This window comes from Phaethon aethereus (assembly GCF_964289735.1).
Source record: "Phaethon aethereus genome assembly, chromosome: 2".
In the NCBI taxonomy this organism is placed as follows: Eukaryota; Metazoa; Chordata; class Aves; order Phaethontiformes; family Phaethontidae; genus Phaethon; species Phaethon aethereus.
The window spans coordinates 145,517,568-145,539,804 of NC_138582.1; the positions used below are offsets into that span (position 1 = coordinate 145,517,568).

At 41.0% G+C, this 22,237-nt stretch overlaps 1 protein-coding gene across 1 annotated transcript; it reads left to right on the top strand.

Moving 5' to 3' along the window:
- Positions 1–1,791: 1,791 nt before the first annotated feature.
- Positions 1,792–15,208, top strand: LOC309402649 (1-aminocyclopropane-1-carboxylate synthase-like protein 1; the record flags this gene model as incomplete). The annotated part of the gene is made up of 14 exons (XM_081996510.1): positions 1,792–1,944; positions 2,105–2,164; positions 3,591–3,661; positions 4,479–4,548; positions 4,872–4,938; positions 6,498–6,595; positions 7,280–7,357; positions 10,152–10,252; positions 11,845–11,931; positions 13,089–13,134; positions 13,703–13,844; positions 13,934–14,076; positions 14,231–14,384; positions 15,060–15,208. 14 exons carry the CDS (start codon positions 1,792–1,794, stop codon positions 15,206–15,208), a joined length of 1,419 nt encoding a protein of 472 aa, XP_081852636.1.
- Positions 15,209–22,237: the final 7,029 nt, after the last annotated feature.

Below are 22,237 nucleotides of genomic sequence, written 5' to 3' on the forward strand. Positions count from 1 at the left end.
CTCAGGTACAAATTTTGAGACATTAGTTCTATAATCCTTTCTGGCTTTTTGGGAAATCCTATACCAGATTATTTATTTTTTTTCAATTAGCATATGCACAACAGGATTGCAATGGTACAAATCCTCCTTTAAGGCTCAATTGCTTTAGTTTTCCCATTTCTAAAACAGGCTAAAGGGTAACAATCTGTCATAGGTACACTGAAATAAAAATCTATCAACTTAGGGTTTAAGTGTGCTGTTCCAATTACGCAGCAGAGAGCTCAAGAATAAAATACTTTCAGATGCTCAGATGGTGGTTGGTAAGGAAATGCTAAATCATTTTACTGGTATTCAAGTCACAAGTGTAGGTCAACCTAACAGACACGGAGAGTGAAAAATTCTTCCTCCGTGTCCTCCAGCAGCTGGCGGGGCTTTTGAAAGACTCCTAAGTACGCAGCCTTCCTGTGATGTCACAGAGCAGCAGTGTCGTACCAGCTGCTATTAGATAAGCAGGGTAGATGTTGTATCCCTTAGCAGTGCTGTCCCACACTTGTTGCCAAAAATCTTTTAATAGCTTGAATTAGTTGAAATGATTTGGTGAAGAATGATGTCTCAGGGAAAAGATCAGTTTGGGACTCCTACATGCAGAAAGACAACTTCCTCCTTCTTCACTGTTCACACGAAATGGCTCTTAAGAGTCTGCAATAATGATAATTACCCGACGTAGGCACAGCTATAACACAGTAGGCATCTTGTGGAGACCCAGTGGATAAGTGGACGCTGGCACTAGAATTTGCTACATCAAAGATTATTAAGGTCATACAGCTGCTGGGTGATTTCCCCTACTTCCAGAGGCCAGCAGCTTTGTAGAATAAAAAGCAAAATATGTGAAACCACCCACAAAATCAGTTCCATAATTCTGTAATTCCAGCATAAGCACAGCTAGCATTATATCCTCATGGTTTTGTGTCATTTTTCTATTAGGAAGATATTTGGACCCTTCAGATTCAATGCTAATCTCCATTTCCCTAATTATTGCCAAGTTTCAGGATGCAGTAATTAAATTATTTCTTAACAACAGATACTACTTTAAGGCAATGCTTGTATATTGCCAAAGGACTGCTTAAGTTATTGTTTAACTAGAATATCGTGACCTCATTTAGGTACTAAAAAGCTACACCAGAAGCTTTTTGGTGCATCAGAGTTTTGGTGTTTGCCAAGAATTAACTCGTAGCCCATTTTTCCAGGAGTTAAAAAACTTGCCACTTCTCTAAATGTCTAAAAGACTCCTCCCGCCCCAAATTTTTGGAAGAGCAACACGTCCTTTATAATAAAGCAGAGTTTAAAACATAGGTATAGGAAGAAACACTTGAAGCCAGCGTAGTGAAACTTTTTCTACGGGTCCTGGGGAAAAAAATAACCTTGGATTCCCGACCGACCCCGCTCTCCCTTTTCGCGCCTTTGGCTGAGGGGATCGCATCCCCGTTCCCGCCCAGCTCAGATCCCTGCAGATCCCGCCTAACCCAGCCACATTTTAGTGAGGACAGCGGGTTTAGAGGAGAGATCTTGCAAGCTGGGAGTGGGTAATCTGGCATCAGACACACGGAACTCATCTCGGGGGCTTGCGGCTTACCGCGTAGCTTGCAGCCCGTGAGCGCGGCGCTACGCGGTAAGTCGCAAGCCGCCGGGAGAGCGGAACACAAGCGGAGCGCAAGGAAAAGTCTCCCCGGAACGCTGCTCCCTCCCCGAGCGGAGCTCTGCGGAGCCCGGGGCGGGCGGAGGGCGGCGGCTCCCGGCCCGCCGCGGCGGAGGATGAGCGGCGGCGGCGGCGGCCTCCATGGCGGGGCTGCCTCCCCGGCCCTCTCGGCCCGCGGCGCCCGCATCGCCGGCAGCGCCCCGGGGCTGCTGGAGGCTGCCTTCGCCCTCTTCGTCGCCGACCCTTTCGATCGGGAGCTTAACCCACAGGTGCGGGGGAAAAAACCTACCTGCCGCCCCGGGCGGTGGGTTTGCTTCGGTGGGCTGGCAAAGCCCCGCGAGGTATCGCACCTGTCGCGATGGCAGAGCGAGAGGCCAGCGGGTGCTTTCCTCCCCCTTAGCAGCGGGTAACAACTGCCTTCTCTTCCAGGGCATCCTGAATTTGGGCACCAGTGAGAACAAGCTTTGCTTTGACTTGATAGCAGAGAGAGTAAGTGTTGCCGTCTTCTTACTAACTGGGATTTAACCTCCAGTTCATCAGTTTTGAACTTTCTGGCTAACAATTCAGTGTAGGAAAAACAACGTACAGGGTAGGAGACCGACGGTGCTGTGATTAACAGCTTTCCCAGGGAAGCACACTTCCTCTGTTTATATATAAACTGCTCCAATTGCATACTTGGAAATAATTCGCCAAGTATACTGACATTGAAAACTTGCCGCTGGTTGAAAACCAGAATAGTTTTGGTTTTGCTTGAACTTCATTCACATTTGATTGAGCACATACTCCAAACAGAATTGATACAAGAGTCTGTTCCTGTTTAGCAGAAAATACTGCTTTGGAATGCTGGCTTTCAGGAAGACGTGTGTTTTCAGAGGGGAAAAATCACGGCCTGATGAGATGCTTGCTTGTCTGATGGCAAAGACAAAACTTTGACTGAAAATGCTCCATACATGAAATTCAGACTTGGAGCAAAATTAAAGCTACAGCCTAAATGTTCTGCTGCTCTGCAGCACAGTAAGAGCCAGTCTCTGAAACACAGCTATGGGGAGATTGCTCATTCTTTAAAGGCAGTATTTTCCCTAGAGTTGTTAATTCTAGTTCATCTCCTGGAAGGCATGGAGTTCTGCCTTATGTGTTAGGAAAATTGAGATCTCATTGCCAGGACAGCTTCTGCAGCTTGCCAGTCACCTCTTGCTTCTCTTTCCTACTTCCCTGAGGTAATGAATTTGCACTAGTGCAACTGCTAGTGCATTTGCAGTGCTTGTTTGGGAGGGTCAGCCATAAGCTCACTGGATGGATTGGTTAGCTGATGAGTTGGCAGTGCTGGCAGTTGGAGAGCGTTTTTTTTTCTTGGGAGTAAAGCAAATAGATGCCACAATGAATGCAGGACTGGGACAGTTTTCAGGGGGGGCACCTGCTCTGAGAGCGAGAAAGCTGCTGCTGATAATACAGTTAGTTTTCTTCTGTAACAGATAGGGTTGCTGTCACTTTTCTTCTGTTGGTTGAGAAGCTAATGAAAGTTGACATGTGAATTAGAAGTTGATATCATAAATAATGCAAGTGTTGTTTCAGCTTTGATATATCTCAGAAGTCGCTGCATCGTTGCTTAGGTACAGCTGGGATGCTTTTCCTCAGCGTGTTATTCAGGACTTGTTGAAATATATGACAGAATGATCCAATAAATAATTCTTACATTATTTTCTTCCTTCATTTTGATGATGTTTTAGTGTTGTTTTCTAATACCTTAAAACTAAAAAAGAAGCGCAAAGTATAATTGTAACTCATTAATTTTTATATTCTCCATTTCCTTAATGTTAATGAATTTTTTTTACATAAATCAAGTTTTACTCTGCTACAGCAGAACAAAACTGCCAAGAACACTGTGTTCTACAGTACCTCTCTTTCATGTCACTAGCTCACAAGACCTGACATGAATTATCTGAAGCCTGATCTTTTCCAGTATTCTGTTACGCAAGGTACTAGAAGGTAAGAAGTTAATTTTCCTATTTATCACTTGCTTGTTGTCAGTGCTAGGCATGGCTCGTGTGAAGCTGGGTGAGGTTTCATTCTTTTGGTAAACCCAAAGGCCAGGTGTGTTACTGTTACCTGCATGCTGGCAGGCCTTTGGGTTCCTGTGCAGGAGTTATTTTTCTGGGTTTTTGTTCAGGTTTTCTCCTCACCCTCAATGTGCCACAAAGGACTGCCAAAGGTGAAAGATTCGGGGTCTTGTTGGCAAGCACGAGAGTATGTATTGGTGTGGTAAATCATATTGATGCGGTGAATTGCTCCTGGAATGATTCATTCTAGTCTTGGTGAGGGATAAACAGAAACTCTGAGAGCTGTAAAGAGCAGGGGTAAAATACTGGCTCCCTGAAGATCAATGAGAACTCCACCATCACCATCACTCGGCCTGAAAGCCTGTCTTGATGTAAAGAATTGACATTGACTCAGGTTTCACTGTTTTGGGTACCCAAATTCTTGTCCTTTCTCCAAAAGCAGATCCCACTTGGGCTCAAAAGATGCTTTTATTTTCTCATTTTTCTAGTCTACAGCGACAATAGTTGAGTCACAGTCACTGTTATTCAGAGTAACAGATGGCTTCTGCGTGCCTCTATCTCATAAAATGTAGCACACTGGCTATCTGAGGGATTTATATTATTTAATCAATCTTCAAGGCTTTCATAACAGAACAATTTATGCATTTGTTCTCTTTTTGGCAAGCTTCATTCTTTTGTGTGTATTTTGTGTTTTTTTTTCCTGAGAAATATGTGATTGCATATTTGACTTTAATTCTGTATTTTAGCTTCAGAGAAGAAATTGCCAAATTTCTAACTGACTATGCCAGAGCTGCAAAAGCACTGAATCCGGAACATGTAAGACAAGTGCTTTATCTTTGTATCTTCTTTGTCTTAAACTGATAAAGATGAATAAATCTGAACACAAATGTCAGTAAGATACTACAGGAGGGATGTATGCAAGATTTGCAGAAGTCCTAGTAGTGTCGATTTTCCATTTGAAAAAGTGAGCAAGGTGTAACGCTCAAAGGACTAGTGTTATAGGTGTAGTGTGGCTTTTTGACTGTATTTTCTGGAATTTAAACTCGTGCTGATATTTGTGACTTTATGAATTTAAAGAAGTGCTGATATTTCTGCTGAATATTTGATTGCTCATTGAAAGTTTGTACTACTACTTTCAGATAACTGTTATGAATGGCTGTTGTGCTGTTTTTGCTACTCTGTCAACTGTACTATGTGACCCTGGTGGTGAGCAAAAACTTGATTATTTTACTTAAAAACATTTGTTAGCAGTGCATATAATCGTATTGTGGCTTCTGACAGCCTGCTGTTACTCTAACTGCCCAAATGAAGCAAGGCATGGTATTTCTTTGTCACTGGCAGAGTGTCTTTGAAATAATGCCTCTCTTTCTGGAATGGTGGAAAACATTTGAGGTATCAGCAGGCTCACTTGTGTTCTGGTATGCAATCTATGGGTTTTTTAAGAGTGTTGTAGGAAGAGAAGGGTATCAAAATGCAGTGTATTTTGAAAAGTTACAAGAAAAAGAGGTGGGAACCGTGGTGGAAGCTGGAGGGAGTAGGCACACGGGGCGGGGTGTACTGGGTTGAAATCTGGGACCCAGAGAAAATTTGGGTAACTGGCTAAGGAAAACACATGGATGGAATTTGGGACAGGGGAGGGGAGCTGCAGCAAATGAGGGATTCCTGGTCAACCAAGGGGGGGTGGTGAGGAGGAAGCAGAGGTGGGAATGCAAAGCAGAAGGAGTGGAGTCCCAGGAAACGATCTGCTCACAGCAGAAGTAGACGGTAGGAGGAAGAAGAGAGGTCATCAAGGGAAAATGCTTTCCTCTCTGGTTTGGAATGAGGGAAGCAGGGTAGGCGTGCAGTACAGCGGAGAATGGGGAAATCCACAAAGACCTGCCAGGGAAGGAAGGTGAGCAGGATGACTTACATGGCCTCCAGTGCAGGAGGCTGTGCCGCCCCGCATCGCACTCTCTTACTGGCACCAAGAGTCCTTGGGAGGAGGGTGGAGTCATGTAGAGTAACATGGGGCAACGACTTCAGCGAATTGGTGGCAAAAGCACTGTGAAACCAATGAGTTTTGTTCATCTTTAAATGATAATGATTACTGAAGGCTACTTGTGCCCGTGTCTATCCAAATGTGTTCAGATTTCATGGTATTTGCACAGTTTTAACAGGAACTCTTCCTCTTGAACACTGACAGGCTCTGTTTTACCCCTTCATTAGCGTAGCCCACTCCATCCCCTCTGAAACCTTGTCATGCAGGGCTTTTGCAGTATGTCCAGGAGAACACCAACCTGGGGCTACTTTACAGCAAAAAAATGAGGAGGGAAACAAGTTCCACAGCACTGTAGGCTCCCTGGCTGCAAGATGGCACCTTGGCAACCAGAAAGAAGTAGTTGAGGTTTGCAGCAATTCCTGATGAAAAATTGATAGTAACAGAGCATTAGCAAAATATTGAGAGCAAGGTCATTGTTGGTCATTGTTATATAAACAAACAAACAAACAAACAAACAAAGTCATTGATCAGGTCCATTCCCTTTTACTGAAAATATATACAACTGTAGAGTTTGCTGGTGCAAATGCTAAGGAAGAATACTGGGAAAGAATTCAGGTTGATTGATGTATGCTAAATTTTCAGTTTTGTTTAAATGTTGGTTTAGGCCACAATGAAGGCTTTGAGATTAAATCAGATGTAAAATTCGTAGACTGTCAGTTTAGTCTATTAGAGTGTGATGAAATAACTGCTCATGAGAAATGCTCATTTCATTTTTTAATGTTTTTAGATGGATATCTTATTCCAGCTCCATACTATGGTGGTATAAATTCGAAAACATGGCTATATGGCGGAATACAGCCTGTTCATGTGCCCTTGTTCAGTGAGGTAAAGCTTTAGCTATTCACATACATTAACAGACATTTCACAGGGAACAATCAGAAAAACCTGAAAATGGAAACCAAGTCCACGTGAAGAAACAGGACCAGTCTAGCACTTTTAGAGACAGCCTGTCTTGTTCTTGTTCTCAGACTGCAGCATGATCGGAGGCTGGTGTCATCAGATGTGTAGGATTATGTTCGTTCTGTGCAGCCACTATTCTGCACTGACATGCTGAATCATAATTTGTCAGCTCTAAGTCTGTCGCTCCTACTACGAGTAAATTTGGTTTGCAAATTTTTCCCCTTAAGCACTGAAAGATGTATCTACCACATAGGTTCTGTAATATTGGTTCCCCCTGTGAAAGCTCGATAGACTGTGAGGCAAGGCGAAGGGGGGTGCATCTTTTATAAGACCAAGTCATACAGTCAGAGGGAAAAAAAGAAAGTGATCTTTCAAGTACACAAGTTCTTCTGGAAGGCACTGATAATGTAGTCTTGGATAAGGGCAACATTTAAAAACAAAATAATTTACTTATATAGAAAAGCCTGATCTTAGTTTTAGGTTCTTTTATTGCCAGCAGCAATTATATTTTCACTAGGTGGGAGTGTTTCTTCACTGTCTTCTTTTTTATTTTTCATATTCTTAATATTTTTTATTCTTGTTGATTTTTTTTTTGTTGTTGTTCTGTAGGTGACTGACGGAGAAAGTCACCCTTTCCAGTTAACAGTTGAAAAATTAGAAGATGCATTACAGAAAGCTAAAAAGCAGGTATTAAAACACCAATTTCCAATTTTAATGTTTTCCTAGTTATTTTGTAAGCAGCATATATTCTCAGCATTGAAGCATTTGTACAGTTTCATCTGTGCAGACTTTCAGTCTTGTGACTGAGGTGGGTCCCACTCTAGCAACAGGATTCAAATTGATTTTATAATCTGGGCACTGTAACAAAATGCAGAGAAACTCCCCAGCTCCATTTTATGAAGAACAGATCGTAACTTGTGTTTCAAGACCAAGTTTCTTCCTCTGTAGATTTTAATGGAATTCAAAGTGTTGTAAACAAGCTATGGTTCTGACCCTCAGAAGAGAGAATGTGCTACTGTAATGATTCACTCAATTAAAGAAATACGTTTAACGTTATTTTGAAGAGGGTTCTTCTGAGTTCTGGCTAACAAGGAATTGCTAGCAAACAACTACAAATGTAGTTTTTCCAGTGTTTAGGAAACTTCACTAGTTCAAAATACTTAGCATGTTCAGTGATTTTATCCTGATCAGGACTGTATAAACGAGGATATTACTGCTTGTCGCATACTTTGACCCTCATCCCCCCCGCCTTCCTTTCTGTCTTTGGAACTGCTTTTCTTCCCTGTGGAAATGTTTGGTTTTGTAAGTGTCCACAAAATAGTGCTCACTAGTATTTCAGGCTAAAATGTTTCCTATTCTTGTTGTACACGCCATGGAAAATTATAAATGCACTTAACTGTTTGTGCTCATCCTTGAAAAGATCCAGCAGAGGAAGCACCGGCTGAATAGTAAAACATTTTACCAAATATGTGGTGGTGATGGCAGTGACATTTCAAAACATTAAGTGAGATAGACTTCTTATGTCCTCTTCCAGGACAGAAAATAAGGTTTAACAATACATAAAGCCTGTAGTTACAAGGAAGGTCACTTACAGAGGTTAGTTATAAGTAAAGTCACATACAAAAGGTGGGTATTTTGGATACATGCAAATATGCGCATAACTTTTTTTATAGATCTGTTGAAGCTGTCCTAGCTAGCTAATTGCTTGATCAGCATGGTGCCTATGTTTAGACACCATCTGTATGTCTGTGTCATCTGTCTGTGCCTTTGCCAGCCCGTGCGAGCCCGAGCGTTCAGACACTCACTTGATCCTAGCAGAGGGAAGCAGCTAGCATCCCTGCAGCATTGCTGTGGCTGTCAGGACATGAGCTGGCTGGACAAGGCGCTGGGTCACACGTCAGATTAACTCTTTGGAGAACTGTGGGTGTCTGTCGTCCTTCTAGAGCTGAAACCATTCTTACGAATAATGTTGTAAACATCTGCTTTGGTTGTGTGTAATGTCATAAGTAGCTGGAGGAACTAGGCTAGAACAGGGATTGAGAAACTGCTGTCCCACAGCAGCTGTTTCCATGAACAACATTAAGTGAGATAGATGTCTTGTGTCCTCTTCCAGGGCAGAAAATAAAGTTTAACAATACATAAAGCCTGTAGTTACAAGGAACAACAGTGCCTCACTCAGCATCTTTTGCTTAATACCCATCAGAGGTCAAATACACTAAATATTCGGTTGTGCAAGGAGTACTTGTGGAACAGCTGTTTGTGCTTGGTATTTGCATCTTCTCTTGCTTTCAGGTAATTTCTACTTGTAGCTGGAATGAAAGGCAATGCACTGAAAGTTAATTTCTTGTGAAGTTCTTGCTTGCAGTAGCCATTAATGTTCAAACAAATTGCACGTGTCAGGGAAAGCAAATACCAGGTCTTCCTCATCATTGAACTTGATTCCGTGGAGTTCCTTGGCAGTTGGTCTTTGCAAATAATCTCCTTTGGAGGAGGCTCAGGTGGAGTGAGAATTTGTAGTGGGTGAGGTTTTCTAAAAATACAAAATGCGGAAATAAAAAATACTAATTTAATTTCAAGTTTATCCCAAGCATGAAGTAATAAGGCAACTCCTCATGCTGGTATGTTTAAAGTCTTGAAAGTTCCTGCTGTAGTCATTGCACTGTTTGACTGTGTACAATAAAAGTATATTTGCTGCATATAGCTTATGTTAATGTACATTAAGGATTTTTTTACCAAATAGAAAACAGAAGATTTTCTGAAAAATACCTGTAGACTTAAAAGGACTGGTTATATTCATACTTGTAATCTGATTTTTGATCATGTGGGACTCTTCTTATTACAGAGTAGAATATTTACAATCTTTTAGAATAGGTCAGTAAAAACTTTAGCTTCTGTGGAGAGAATTTCTGTAACAGAAATTGTGTACTGTTGATAAGTATAATTAAAAAGTAATTATTTGCCCAAGACCTCTGCACATCTCTCAGAACACCAGGTAATGCAATTTTCAATCTTCTGAGGATTCTATTACTTGTTTAAAGAAACAAGCACCACTGAAAAATTAATTACTTGGCAGGTTATTAGATGTCAAAGTCCAATTTCTGTTCAGCTTTCCCATGTTTATCCACAGTAACTTTGCTTAGTCCTGGGAAATTGTTTTGGAAGTATGCCTGTAGAAGCAGTATTAATCCCTACACCACCATAATTTTGCCTGTTGATATCAATGGGTGCTTCAAATGAGTGCTAACCTGATTTTTCATTTACTAATAAACTATTTAGTATGTTTTTTGGGGCGATATTGGATAAATTGTGATACACGGTCGGTAGCTGGAACCTTGTACATAATACGTAATTACAGTATGTAATTAAATAATTTTCAAAAGCTGCTTTTCACTGAAGGGTTCACAAACTTCCTCGCTGCATCCTCGCTAGTCATTGGTTTGCTGTTGTTGGTGTCTCCAACTATCAGTTTTTCTTTTTTCAGGGCATCCGAGTCAGAGCATTAATCCTGATCAACCCCCACAATCCATTAGGGGACATTTACCCAGCACAGTTACTGAAAGAATGTCTAGAGTTTGCACACAGGTTTGAGCCCTAGTGCTATTTTTTGGTATTTAATTTTCTGTTAATGCAATATAGCAGTGATGAAAAATCACCTTTGGTTATCGCCTGTTCTTTGCTTGTACATGGTCGGTCATGGACAGGGTCCTGATCATGTTTCTTGTGCAACTATCCTTTTTACTTGGCCTTTTTGGGAACACTAGAATAAATTGCTTAACCTGGGATCCAACAATGTCTTTCTGAGTGAAATATGGTGGGGATTTTTTTTCTTTCATGTGTGGTTTAAACTTATAAAGCTTTTTATTTGCCTAACAATGTTTCTTTATTAACCTGCTTTGAAAAATGACAACAGGTGATTACCAGCCTTTAGCAACAGTAGTAACATGGCCAGCACTGTCATTTGAAACATTATCAAAATAAGAAAACCTTACCATTTGATATTGAGGGAAAGTAATTGAATTGGCAAGGAGTAAGTCAACGGTCTGAAGTTTTGTAGCATCTTTTATACCTCCTTAGCTCGAGATGTGCAAGCAATTCACTTTCTGTCAAAGGAAGATAATTCTGAAATGTCTCATCCCCATTCCCCTTCTTTTATCCTTGCCCAGCTCAGAGTTCATATTCTAAGGTCCAACAGTCTCCTGAATCCCTTGGGCACTGATGGAGAAAAAACACTTCCTTTTGGTTCATTTAAATTTGAAATGGAATAACACAACATTCCTTTATTTTTGGCATGATTTTCTTTTCATGGAAACAGCATTGCAGGTTGGTAGAATTCAGTGTGGGACTTCCAGTTACCAAGTTTCTAGAAAGGCAAATGTATCTCTTCTCAGCCTGCCCCATGGATTTCAGGATGCAGCCAACTTAAGCTGGTACTAAAATAATGTTAAGAGGATAAGTATTAGAAACAATAATTTTACTTTTATTGTAAAAACTGTTCTGAAACCAAACTCCCTTTTAAAACAAAACACAGAAGTCATCAATCAGATTACATGAAGTTTTCCTAGAAGAGAGTACCTGCACTACTTGGGTGTTGAAAACCGTTCTGCAGTTTTTTCAGTGTTTCTATATATGTGCATAGCTTGTTGGTATCAAGTGTAACCTGGCTTTCTGTTTACTGTGGTTTCCACAGCGAGAGTGTATTAGAGAGTTATTGTAAATGCATGACAAGTCTTTTTTTAAATCTAACCTCTGCATTTGGCTTCAAGTCTCACTGAACAAATCTTGCGGGGTAAAGGGGTTTATAATATATTGCTGAGTTCATTTAAAACTTTAAATAAAAGTTGGGTAGGACCATGCATATTCCAGAGAACATTCAATTGAGCATGCAGTTGGATTTTGTTTCAGATATATGTAATGTTATTGCTGCTGAGAAATTGAGAATGTGTATAAATAGAAGTTGGTGATGCATAAGTGCTCACAGTACATCTTGTGACCTTAAAACCTTGGGACGTCTTTGTGTAAAATTCACAGGGGGAATTTAATAGCAAATTGGCTTGCTTATGGATACTTTGCCATAACAATAGTTAAGATTTTATATATATATATGTGTGTGTGTGTGTGTGTGCAAAGAAGTGTCTTCTAAATGTGCTAATATGCCTGTATTTTTCTATACATAGATATGAACTGCATGTAATAATGGATGAAATATACATGCTGTCTGTTTATGGTGATACCACCTTCACCAGTGTTCTTAGCTTAGATTGGTAAGTGTGGTTTCTTAGCCGGGATTAGAAGATATTTAATCCTGAATAGAACCCATGCCATTTTTTTCAAACTCCTCGTTAGCTAGTGTAACTGGTGTAGTTTGACCTAACTCATATCTAAGTCTTTGCAACTGTGAGACTAGTTAATACAAGATACCTTCTTCACAGGCAGCTTTAAATGGCAGATCTCTTGCTTCCAGCTGATGTGTATGATATAGTAATAACAATAAAAATTGACAGAGCCCGTAGTCATTTTGCCACTTTTCTTTGTTGTTCCCTGTCACACAGCCTGAGTGTAACATTCTCACTGTAATGGTAATGAGGTTGCCTAAGGCTGTGCAGGTTACCTGCTATGATGAGTCTCTTTCCTGACTAGTGTGCTGTTGGGCTCTTAGTTTCCTAACAGATGATGAAAAGAATAAATGTTTCAGGAACATTTAAACCTATTGGTATCTGACTAATAAAACTTATTTCCTCAATAGTATGTAATTTACTTTTTACAACTGCATAAATTTCATACTGCTGTGAAATTTCCAAGTCTGTCCAGGTACAACCAAGCCCAATGAGCCCTCACCCATACAAGATCATGAACCATAAATGAAGCCTAAAAAAAATACTTTTGTGATTGTGAAAGTTCACCCAGCTCCATTAGGCTGAAGAAGGAAATTTCCAGCCTTGGGCCTACTTACATAAAGTTGCACAAAGAAGAAAAAAACATCTTCAGTGGTACACTGAGGTGTATTTTGTTTAGTTGCATGCCACTGTGTAGGTGCATGCCCTAAAATGTTCACTTCTCCCTTCCCTAGCCTGAAATGCAACAATTCTTCTCCATCTAGTACAAGAGCAGTTGTGCATCACATCAAACACTGCTTTTGTTTTAATCCGTGTGTGATCAGTGACTATGCAGTGGGAATCTGGGAATTTGAACTGGACCACTACATCTTAGCACAGATCCTTTCTGTTTGGGTTTGTTGGGGTTTTTTTTGTAAATCGCTGCCTCAGCACACACTTGGGAGATCAGTGTGATAGGGTAATGTTTTGTTAAGAGCTCTCTGAAAAAATGTCACTTCAAAGGATTAAATACCAATTTTACAATGTAAACATTTTTGTAACCTGCCTAACTTGTTCTTCTTTAGCAACCCTCTTTTCTCATTCAGTTTACCAGATCCAGAACGGACACATTTTATGTGGGGTTTTAGCAAGGTAGGTCAAAATACTATGTTTGTATTTTAATTTAAGATATTTCTCCACAAAAATTAGTTGGGCTATTCTGATGTAATTTGTGAAACTGAGTTTCTCTTTGTTTATTTGTTTTCTTCTTTGGTAGTGTAAAATTTGTTAAAGTTCAGAGTTTAATTTGGGATCTACTTAACAGCAACAGTTAATGCGTATGTATTAAAGGCATTGAAACATGCAAGTACATTTGAGATCTGTAGCGTTTCACCTTTTCTTCTCTTGGAGGCAACAGTAAACCAATGCCTGCTTGGAGATAATAGTAGGGTATAATGGGGGCAGCTCAAGGGTATGAGCCAAGCATGTTTTCGGCTGTCAGTAAAGCAGCCCTGTAAAAGCCACTGACCTTCCCGCCACAGGCATGTTTAGAAGTTGCTGGCTGGTTTTTACCACACTTGGGACTCCATTTGGCAACGTTGAGAATTTACTCCAGAAGGTTTTTTTACTATACATCACAATCACTCTAGACTTGGTGGCTTGACAAAGCACAAACATAAAGTAAAAACTGCACTTGGCTCTCTTCTTTTTATCCTCCAAGGATTTTGGTATGAGTGGTATCAGAGTTGGAGTACTGTACACCAGAAATCATGACATACAGAAAGCTGTGAATCAACTGGCTGTCTTCCATAGCTGTCCTGGACCTGTTCAGCACATTCTCAGTCAATTGCTTAGGGACAGAGGTTAGCCACACTACAAATGTTGACATTCAACTGCCTTATTTTTCCATTGCAGTGGAAATAAAACAATTATACTTTTCTTGCTTTGATAGATTGGTTGGATAACGTGTTTTTTCCCACCAACAAAAAGCGACTCAAAGAAACACAGAATATTCTCGTGGATGGGCTTGCCGATGTTGGAATACCTGTACTCAAAAGCTCAGCAGGACTCTATGTGTGGGCAGACTTCAGAAAAGTATGTAAGAAGTTTGAAAAGGGGTGGGAATGTAAAACTTGGAAACGTAAGAATTCCTTGTGCATGTTGTTACACACTGTATCAAGTCCTGGAAAATCTTTTCAATGAATCTATGCACTTGTTCAACCTTTAATAAAAAATTATTTTCTTTTAGTTCTTAAAATCACAGACATTTGAAGCTGAACTTGAATTATGGCAGAAGCTCCTTGATAAAAAACTCCTGATTAGTCCTGGGAAAGCTTTTTATTCTTATGAACCTGGATGGTTTAGACTGGTTTTCTCCGATTCTGTAGATAATATTTACTTGTGTAAGTAAGTAAGTGGGTTTTACTTCTAATATGGCATGTAGTAGCAAGCAAGTTTTAAGAAATGTTAACATGATAAATAATAATTTCAAACCTAATTATTATTAGGTTTGTGTGAACTGAGAAATATTAGACTGGCCCAGAGCATAGGTTACAAAGCACTTATGTTGGATTATGTTAAACCTCTAAAGCTTTCAGAATTTAATTTTAAAATTTATTTTTACTCTGTCAAAAGTAAAGAACCAAATTTTATGTGAAAAGATTTTTACTCTTTCAAATTATGCTTTATAACATGTGGGAATTCCCCACCATCTCTCATTTTTATGTGGCTCATGTTGGATATGAAAAATGTATCCATCTCTTATGCTGTAAAACACTAACCTTGAATGAATGCTTTATACTGTTGGCAAAGTGGATGTTTGTGAAGCATATAAGAAAAATGTAGATCGAAAGGGAACTCTTGGGTCATCTAGTAAAACTTCCTGCTCAAGGCAGGGCCAGTTTCTAAGTCAGAGAGCAGGTGACTCAGGGCCTTGTTCAGTCAAGTTTTGAGACTGTGTAAAGATGGAGATTACGCAACCTCCCTGAGGAACCTGTTTCAGGGTTTAATCACTCTCGTGGTGAATTTATTTTTCATATGTCCTGTCATTATTTCCCTTTTGTGTTTCCTTTCTACAGGTATTCAGAGACTTGAGCAAGTGTTGCACGGTTACGCTGCTGAACCAGTCACAAACAACACCTCTTCTACCGCAGATGCTTTATGCAATCCGGAAAAAGATTCTCCAGGCAAACCTTCAAACACATTGGGAAAAGATGTCTCCAGCTAAACCTCAGACTTTTTATTAAAATCATATATGCATTTAATGACTTGATATAATTTAGCGCGCTAAAGGTGTGTATGACTTACAGTATTTTTGGACGTAACCTTGCATAACACTCTCACTTTGCTGTGACCTGGCATTAATAATCTTGCAAGTGGACTTGCTAAAGTTGATTTTTAAGGAAAATGGACCTCCTGGATATTGTGAAGTTAGCCCCTGTTAAGCACAGTACTTGGTTTTACTCCATTTCAAGTGTGCTATGTGTCAGTAAAATCAGTGAGTCTTAATATATACTTGCACAGTTGTTCAATTCTGAAATTTTGAAAATACTGGTAAAGTGACTGTGCATATTACTATATATTATGGACTGTATATTTTAATCAGAATACTGAAAGTGCTGAATCAGGTGATACTCAAATTTTGCTAAACTTTTGTAGCTCGCAAAATGCTGTTGTATATTCATGAGATCTCTCTAAACATAGACATCTCAGACATTTTATACACCTTTCTGTATATGCATGCTAAGTGAGTACTTTCTGAGAAAGCATTTAGATTTTTGGCTTCTGGGCTCCCTTTCAGATTATTTCTGTGTGCTTGTATTCATTGGATAGTGTTTTCATACATTAACTATAAAAAACCCTTGGAGGTCTGTAATGTATACTCATGTGACAGAGTTGTATGAGGACGTTTTCGCTTTGTTTTTGATTTGTTGGGGTTTTTTTGCAGAATTAATTCACCGTTTGCTCCATTACTTAGGTTTGGTGGGAGGAAACTAGCACTGCAAAATGAACAGACTGTAGAGGCTCAAATAGGAGGATTGTCTCACTGTGGATCCCTAATAAACTTGGAATTTGTGCTCCTGATAATAACATGGCCTTGCACCTGTTTTTTGTGGCATTTAAACTTGGCAACCTTACACTGTTCAGGCTGATAACGTAAAGATAAATAATCTGCCATACAGCAATTTTTAAAGCTCATAGCATCATGGAATAGTTGAGGCTGGAAGGCGTCTCTGGAGGTCGTATAGTCCAATGCCCCTGCATGAAGTGGGGTCAGCCAGAGCTGGCTGACCAGGACTAGGTCTGGTTGAGTTTTGAGTATCTCCAAAGGTGGAGATGCCACAGCCTCTCCCAGCAGCTTGTTCCAGATTTTGATCATTCTTTTTTACTAAAAAGTTTATTCTTATATTTAAACAGAATTCCTGTTTCTCATTTTGTGCCCATTGCCTCTTGTCCTGTCAGTGGATACCCAGAAGGCCCTGGCTCCATCTTCCTTACACCCTCTTGTCCAGTATTTATATACACTGGTAAGATCCCCCCTGAGCCATCTCTGTTCCAGGCTGAACACTCCCAACTCTCACCCTCTCCTTGTATTTCAGATGCTCCAGCATCTGAATAATTAATTAATAATTGTTGAGGCCCTTTGCTGGACTTGTTCTAGTATGTCCATGTCTGTCTTGTTCTGGAAAGCCCAGAACACTGGGCCCCAGCACTCCAGATGTGTCGCACTAGTGCTGTGTACAGAGGCCTGTACTCATCTGATCTTGATGGGGAGTGAAACAAAAACAGCAGCAAAAAAACCTGATGAGTAAGCTTTTCAGGCCTTTAAAAACAAAGGTTGGTAATAAAACATTACAGAAGACCTTCAGAAAACTTGCTGACTGCACTTGGCAGCTGAAATTTACAGTAGGTAAAAGGAAAGGAAAAGCAATATGATAGGGTCTAACGATCATTACTCTTCAGTAATGATCCCCCATGAAACACCAGCTTGTTGTTAAGAGGAATTTGAATGTTATTAGAGAAGAAACAGAGAAGACTTCAGAAAGTACTCTGTCATTATAAAAAATCCACAGTGTTCCTGCATGTGTGCCATTGAAGATTACGTGCAGTTCAGGTCCCCTTGTATCAAAAAGGATACAGCAGAACTGGGAAGAAGTTAGTTGAGTCTGCTGAGGAGTCCCAAGCACGCACCTCTGAGCTACCAGAGTGTTTCAGGAAGTAATACGGTGATTGCCTGGGTCTTAATACCCTTCTCTGAGGCATTAGGAGCTGGGATTTGGCCATTATTGGCGGTGGGCTACTATGCACAGTTTAGGTTTGCCCCAATACATCTGTTCTTATGTTAATATGAAACTCCTGAGCGTTGGGATAAGAGAGAACGTAGAGATTTGTAACAGAAGAGCGAGGGTTGCTGTGGATGGCAGCGTGTGGCAGAACGAGAGTGAAAGGCATGGTCTGCACTGATGCTGATGGACGCTGGTCCCAGTCAGTCAGACCAAGGAGTGGGGCAAGCCCAGGTGGTTGGCATGCTGAGAAGGCCATAGCACAGCTGTCTCCTCAACGGAGGGCCCTCCACTGTACAAGAGGAGGGTGGCAACAAGCCAGCATATCACAAGTGCCATTCCTTTATGGCATTTATGTGAATGTGTAAAACCAATTTGTTACGAGATTTATTATGTGAGTTTTCCTCAGATCTAGCACTGAGTTTTGTTACACTAATTTTCTACAAGAGCTGCTGTTACTTGTTTCTACCTTGAAGCACTGCAATGAGTTGGTCAAAAATACTGTTGGTCTCTACAAGCTGAGGTGAACTTGTCGGTTCCTTTTCTCACGGTCTAAATTTATTCAGGGTGAGCACATTATTGCAAACAGGTTAAGCTTGACTTAAAAGCCTACAGAGGAAGGATATCACAATATGCATTCCTGTCATTATCCTGCAGTATTTGTTTCTATTTATAGGCTTCTATGGGTATGTTCAGTTTCAACATAACCATTTCCACTTCTCTCACCAAGGCAGCCATTAAGCCACCGTCACGCTCTGCAAACGCTGCAGGTAAGAAGCAGTTGCTTTTGGTTTTGTTTTGGCCAACAATAAATGCAGCATCTACTTCCATTTCCTCCACAGTTTGTGATCAGCTCTCATGAAGAAGAAAAGGGGACAAGCCTTTTATCTTGCCTAGCAGCGGTCTATTACTAAGCAGTTTAGACGCAAAGATCTAAGAAAGCAGGAAGAATGAAACAGAAGTTAGTAGAATCAGCACCGTGAAAAACTGTTGATCCTCCTGACACAAAAGGCTTGTTTTCTCACACATCGTATGACCACTCCACTTCTGGCTGTACGCAAAAGATGAACTTAGGTAAGTTTTTCAATAAGCTTTACTACCTGATACTTGCTTATAACCTTAGATGATGTTCTGTTGAAGGTGTATTTAATTTTTAAACACTTTACAACTAGCTGTCCTCTTTTCAGCTGGGATGATAATTTTGTTCACAGAAGCTAGTATGAGGCTATGTTTTGCATCTGGGATGAAAATAATGTCGATAACGTGCTGATGTTTTCAGTTGTTGCTAAGCAGTCAGGGATGGTCCAGCTTCTCATGCTACCCCACCAGCGAGCAGGCTGGGGGTGCACGGGAAGCTGGGAGGGGACACAGCCAGGACAGCTGACCCAAACTGGCCAAAGAGTTATTCCATACCATATGACGTCATGCTTCGTATGTAAAGCTGGGGGAAGAAGAAGGAAGGGGGGGGATGTTCGGAGTGATGGAGTTTGTCTTCCCAAGTAACCGTTACGTGTGACGCAGCCCTGCTTCCCTGGAGATGGCTGAACACCTGCCTGCCGATGGGGAGTGGTGAATGGATTCCTTGTTTTGCTTTGCTTGTGTGCACGGCTTTTGCCTTCCCTATTAAACTGTCTTTACCTCAAACCACGAGTTTTCTCACTTTCACTCTTCTGATTCTCTCCCCCACCCTGCCATGAGGGAGTGAGTGAGAGGCTGCGTGGGGCTTAGTCGCCAGCTGGGGTTAAGCCATGACACAGGCTTACGCATCCGGCACTGAACTGATATGTGCACAGAGGTCACCAAGATCCCACAGATAAAGACCTTGTTTCTTGAGAAATGTTGACAAAGCTTTCCCTTGGCCATTCATTATGCTGTCTTCAGTCAATTCTTGTTTTGAAGTTAATAGTCACTAATTGTTTTGTGACATTTTGGAAGGTGAGAAATACATGGAAAAAACAATGCAGCGCAGAACGACAATCAGTGAGACAGAAGATGAGTCAGCAAGATCCTGGCGGAAGGAGCAATCCACCAAAAGACCAAAGAGGGAAGATCTCCTGACATTCTACCTTCGTATGCAAAATGCAAAAAAACCTCCTTCCTCTGTAAACAAGCAAAATGACATTTTCACTCTGCCATGTCCCGACTCCTTGAGGAGAGGTAACTGGAAAATTCAATATGCAGAGTCCCATAATTTGGGAAATATATACTCTTGAAAAAGCCACACTGATTAACAGGACAGGGTATTTTTGCTTTAATTCTTAATGGCCTACTGAAGTCTAGGCTTGGGAGAGAAGAGATTCCCAAATTCTGCTTACATATTTCAGATTCATTGCCACACGTAGCCTTACAGCGTGATTTTATCCAAATGTCATCTTATCAGAAAGGGATCATCGATTGTGTCGGATACTAGATACACTGAAAACAATTATCAGAGTTTGACCTTCTGAATTCAAAAATAAATGTTCCTACTGATGTCCCCTAAAGAAAGATTTGCATTAAGAAAAAAATTGTGTGTGTTTTGAACCTGGATCGGTTAACAGAGCTGGTTTACAGCAAGGCAGAGAGGTGATGATCTTCAGGAAAGAAGTGGACACAGGGACAATGAAAACAGACTGTGTAGGAGGGCAGCAGGAACTTCTAAAAATAGCTTTGCCCCTAAAGAAAACCTAAACTGCTTCCTGAGAAAAGAGGAACACTCCTGCTCTGTTCTCCTTAAATGAAAGAGTTCAGAAGATTCTGAAGGAGCCCCAATTGCCATATGTAAGCAAATGCTTGGGTTTACTGTTCTGAGTCAGCTAGAGGGGCAATGCCCAGCACAGTATAATCTTGATGTTTTCAGGTAAAAACAACCTTTCTATCCACAGGTAGATTGTAATTATACTTCTGTTTCATTAAACAGACATGGAAGTACTTCAGTGTTTCATCAAGATGGGTGAACCAACCTGGAGATGTTGTTTGCGAAGAAGTTGTTATTGTCACCAAAGAGACTGAAATTATCAAAAAATAAGTTACCAAAGAAAAACAACCTGGAGTTAAATGCATGAATCATTTCCTTGGCAGAGGTAATTCCCCACCCAGTAGGACCTTGCATGACCTCGATATTCCACCTTTGTGTAACAGGTTGTGCTTTGGTGTCATTTGCTTTAAGACCCATCTTCCCCACAACTTCAAGAACTTTAGTACATTCCAAACATGCATCTCTTGTTTCTGCCATAATTAAAATAGCATCAACATATTGGGCTCACCACTTGTCCTTGGTGTTCAATGCTTTTAGCACTTCCTTTAATTTTTGACAGAAAATAGACAGGGAGTTATGAAAGCCTTGGGGTAATTGTGTCCAAAAATACTGTTCTCCTTCCCAAGTGAATGCAGTTTTCCTTTGGGTGTCCCCCTCCTTCAACAGGATAGACCAAAAGCCATTGGAAAAGTCCAGAACTGAAAACCACTTATACCTGTGTGGCACTTTTGCTTTAGTTTCGGGGAGGCAGGCTACCGGAGGGGCTGAGGCAGGTGTGGCCCGATTCACTGCACGATAGTCAATAGTGAGGTGCCAAGTCCCATTTGGTTTTCTAACTGGCCACGCTGGCGCATTGGTGCATGAAGTGCCCTTTTTGATGTCGCCTTAATCGTGTAATATCCAGATGAAAAACTGTACGTCTTCCCTTACTTCCTTCGAGATTGGGTATTGGTTTTGGGGAGGGGCCATGTTCCTTTAGTTTCTGTTGCTTCTCTTTTTAATCTGCATTATCCCACCCTGTCCAAGGCCTCGGTAGCCCAATGTATATAATATCCAAACCTGGGAGGATTAACCCTGGGCTTGATCCCTTCAATGGCTCCTACTGCCCATCCTGTACCCCGTGCCACAACAGGAGCGTTCATTTCACACTGAATCCACCATTTCCTATTGCACATATCTACACAATATCCAATTAAAGACAGGCAATCTTGTATGTTACAGGGGTCTCCTTTTAGCCACCGACAGTTAATTTAATAGATTTGTCTTCATCCTCAAGTGTGAGTTGGTCAAATCCTTACCACCCATATCCCTCAGCCCTGCCTACCCGATGGAGGGGTCTGGTGACTCGATGGGTTAGCAAGATCCTGGCAGATGGAGCAGGTGACCAAAAGACCAGAGAGGGAAGAACTCCTGGGATTCTACCTCCATATGCAGGATGCAAAAAAGGCCATTCCTCTGTAAACCAGCAAAGCAACATTTTCACTCTGCCATGTCGTGACTCCTTGAGGAGAGGTAACTGGAAAATCCTCTGTGTGTATTCCCATCCTTTTGGAAACTAGCTTCAGTTTCCGAGTACTTGGCAGATTAGGCTAACAGGATAAAAAAGGGAAAATAAGAGGGACTGCTTTACACCCCAGATATAATGGGAGTCTACTTCCTTTGCATGCCTTGAGCAGTATGGACTGCTGCAGTGACTACCTGACCTCAGGCACAGCAGATTAGCAGCTCCTGGGAAAGTTTGTGTGTTCTTTTGCAGGCTTGGGTGACACATGAACTGTTTGCATTTGCTAGTGGGCCTGTTACACAAAGCAGAGAATGACTGTCTGCCTTAAGTAGGCAACTGCTGTTGCCCTTCTACTTGCTTTTTCAGCAATGTAGGGGAAATAAGACTACTCACCAAATCTATTAAATGGACTTTTTCAATGTGGAAGAAAGGGAAGGTCACTCTCTTTGCATAAACCTTCTCGTCTTCAGCACACAGGCTCCAGAAAGCATCAGAGATGATCACAGGCACAGACTTCTGAAATCTAGGCAGCATAAATCACCCTATATACCACCACCAGTATAAAACTGACACTGTTCAGCACTGTTGTTGTCTGTTACTGTTCATCAATCATCTTTGACATTTCAGTTCATCAGTCTGTGTTCTTGGCCCTCTAGGAATTGTAGATGTAAAGAGACCTGGGTTTGAGGAGCATGCGAAGGAAGCTGAGGGAAACAGCACTGAGCACAAGCA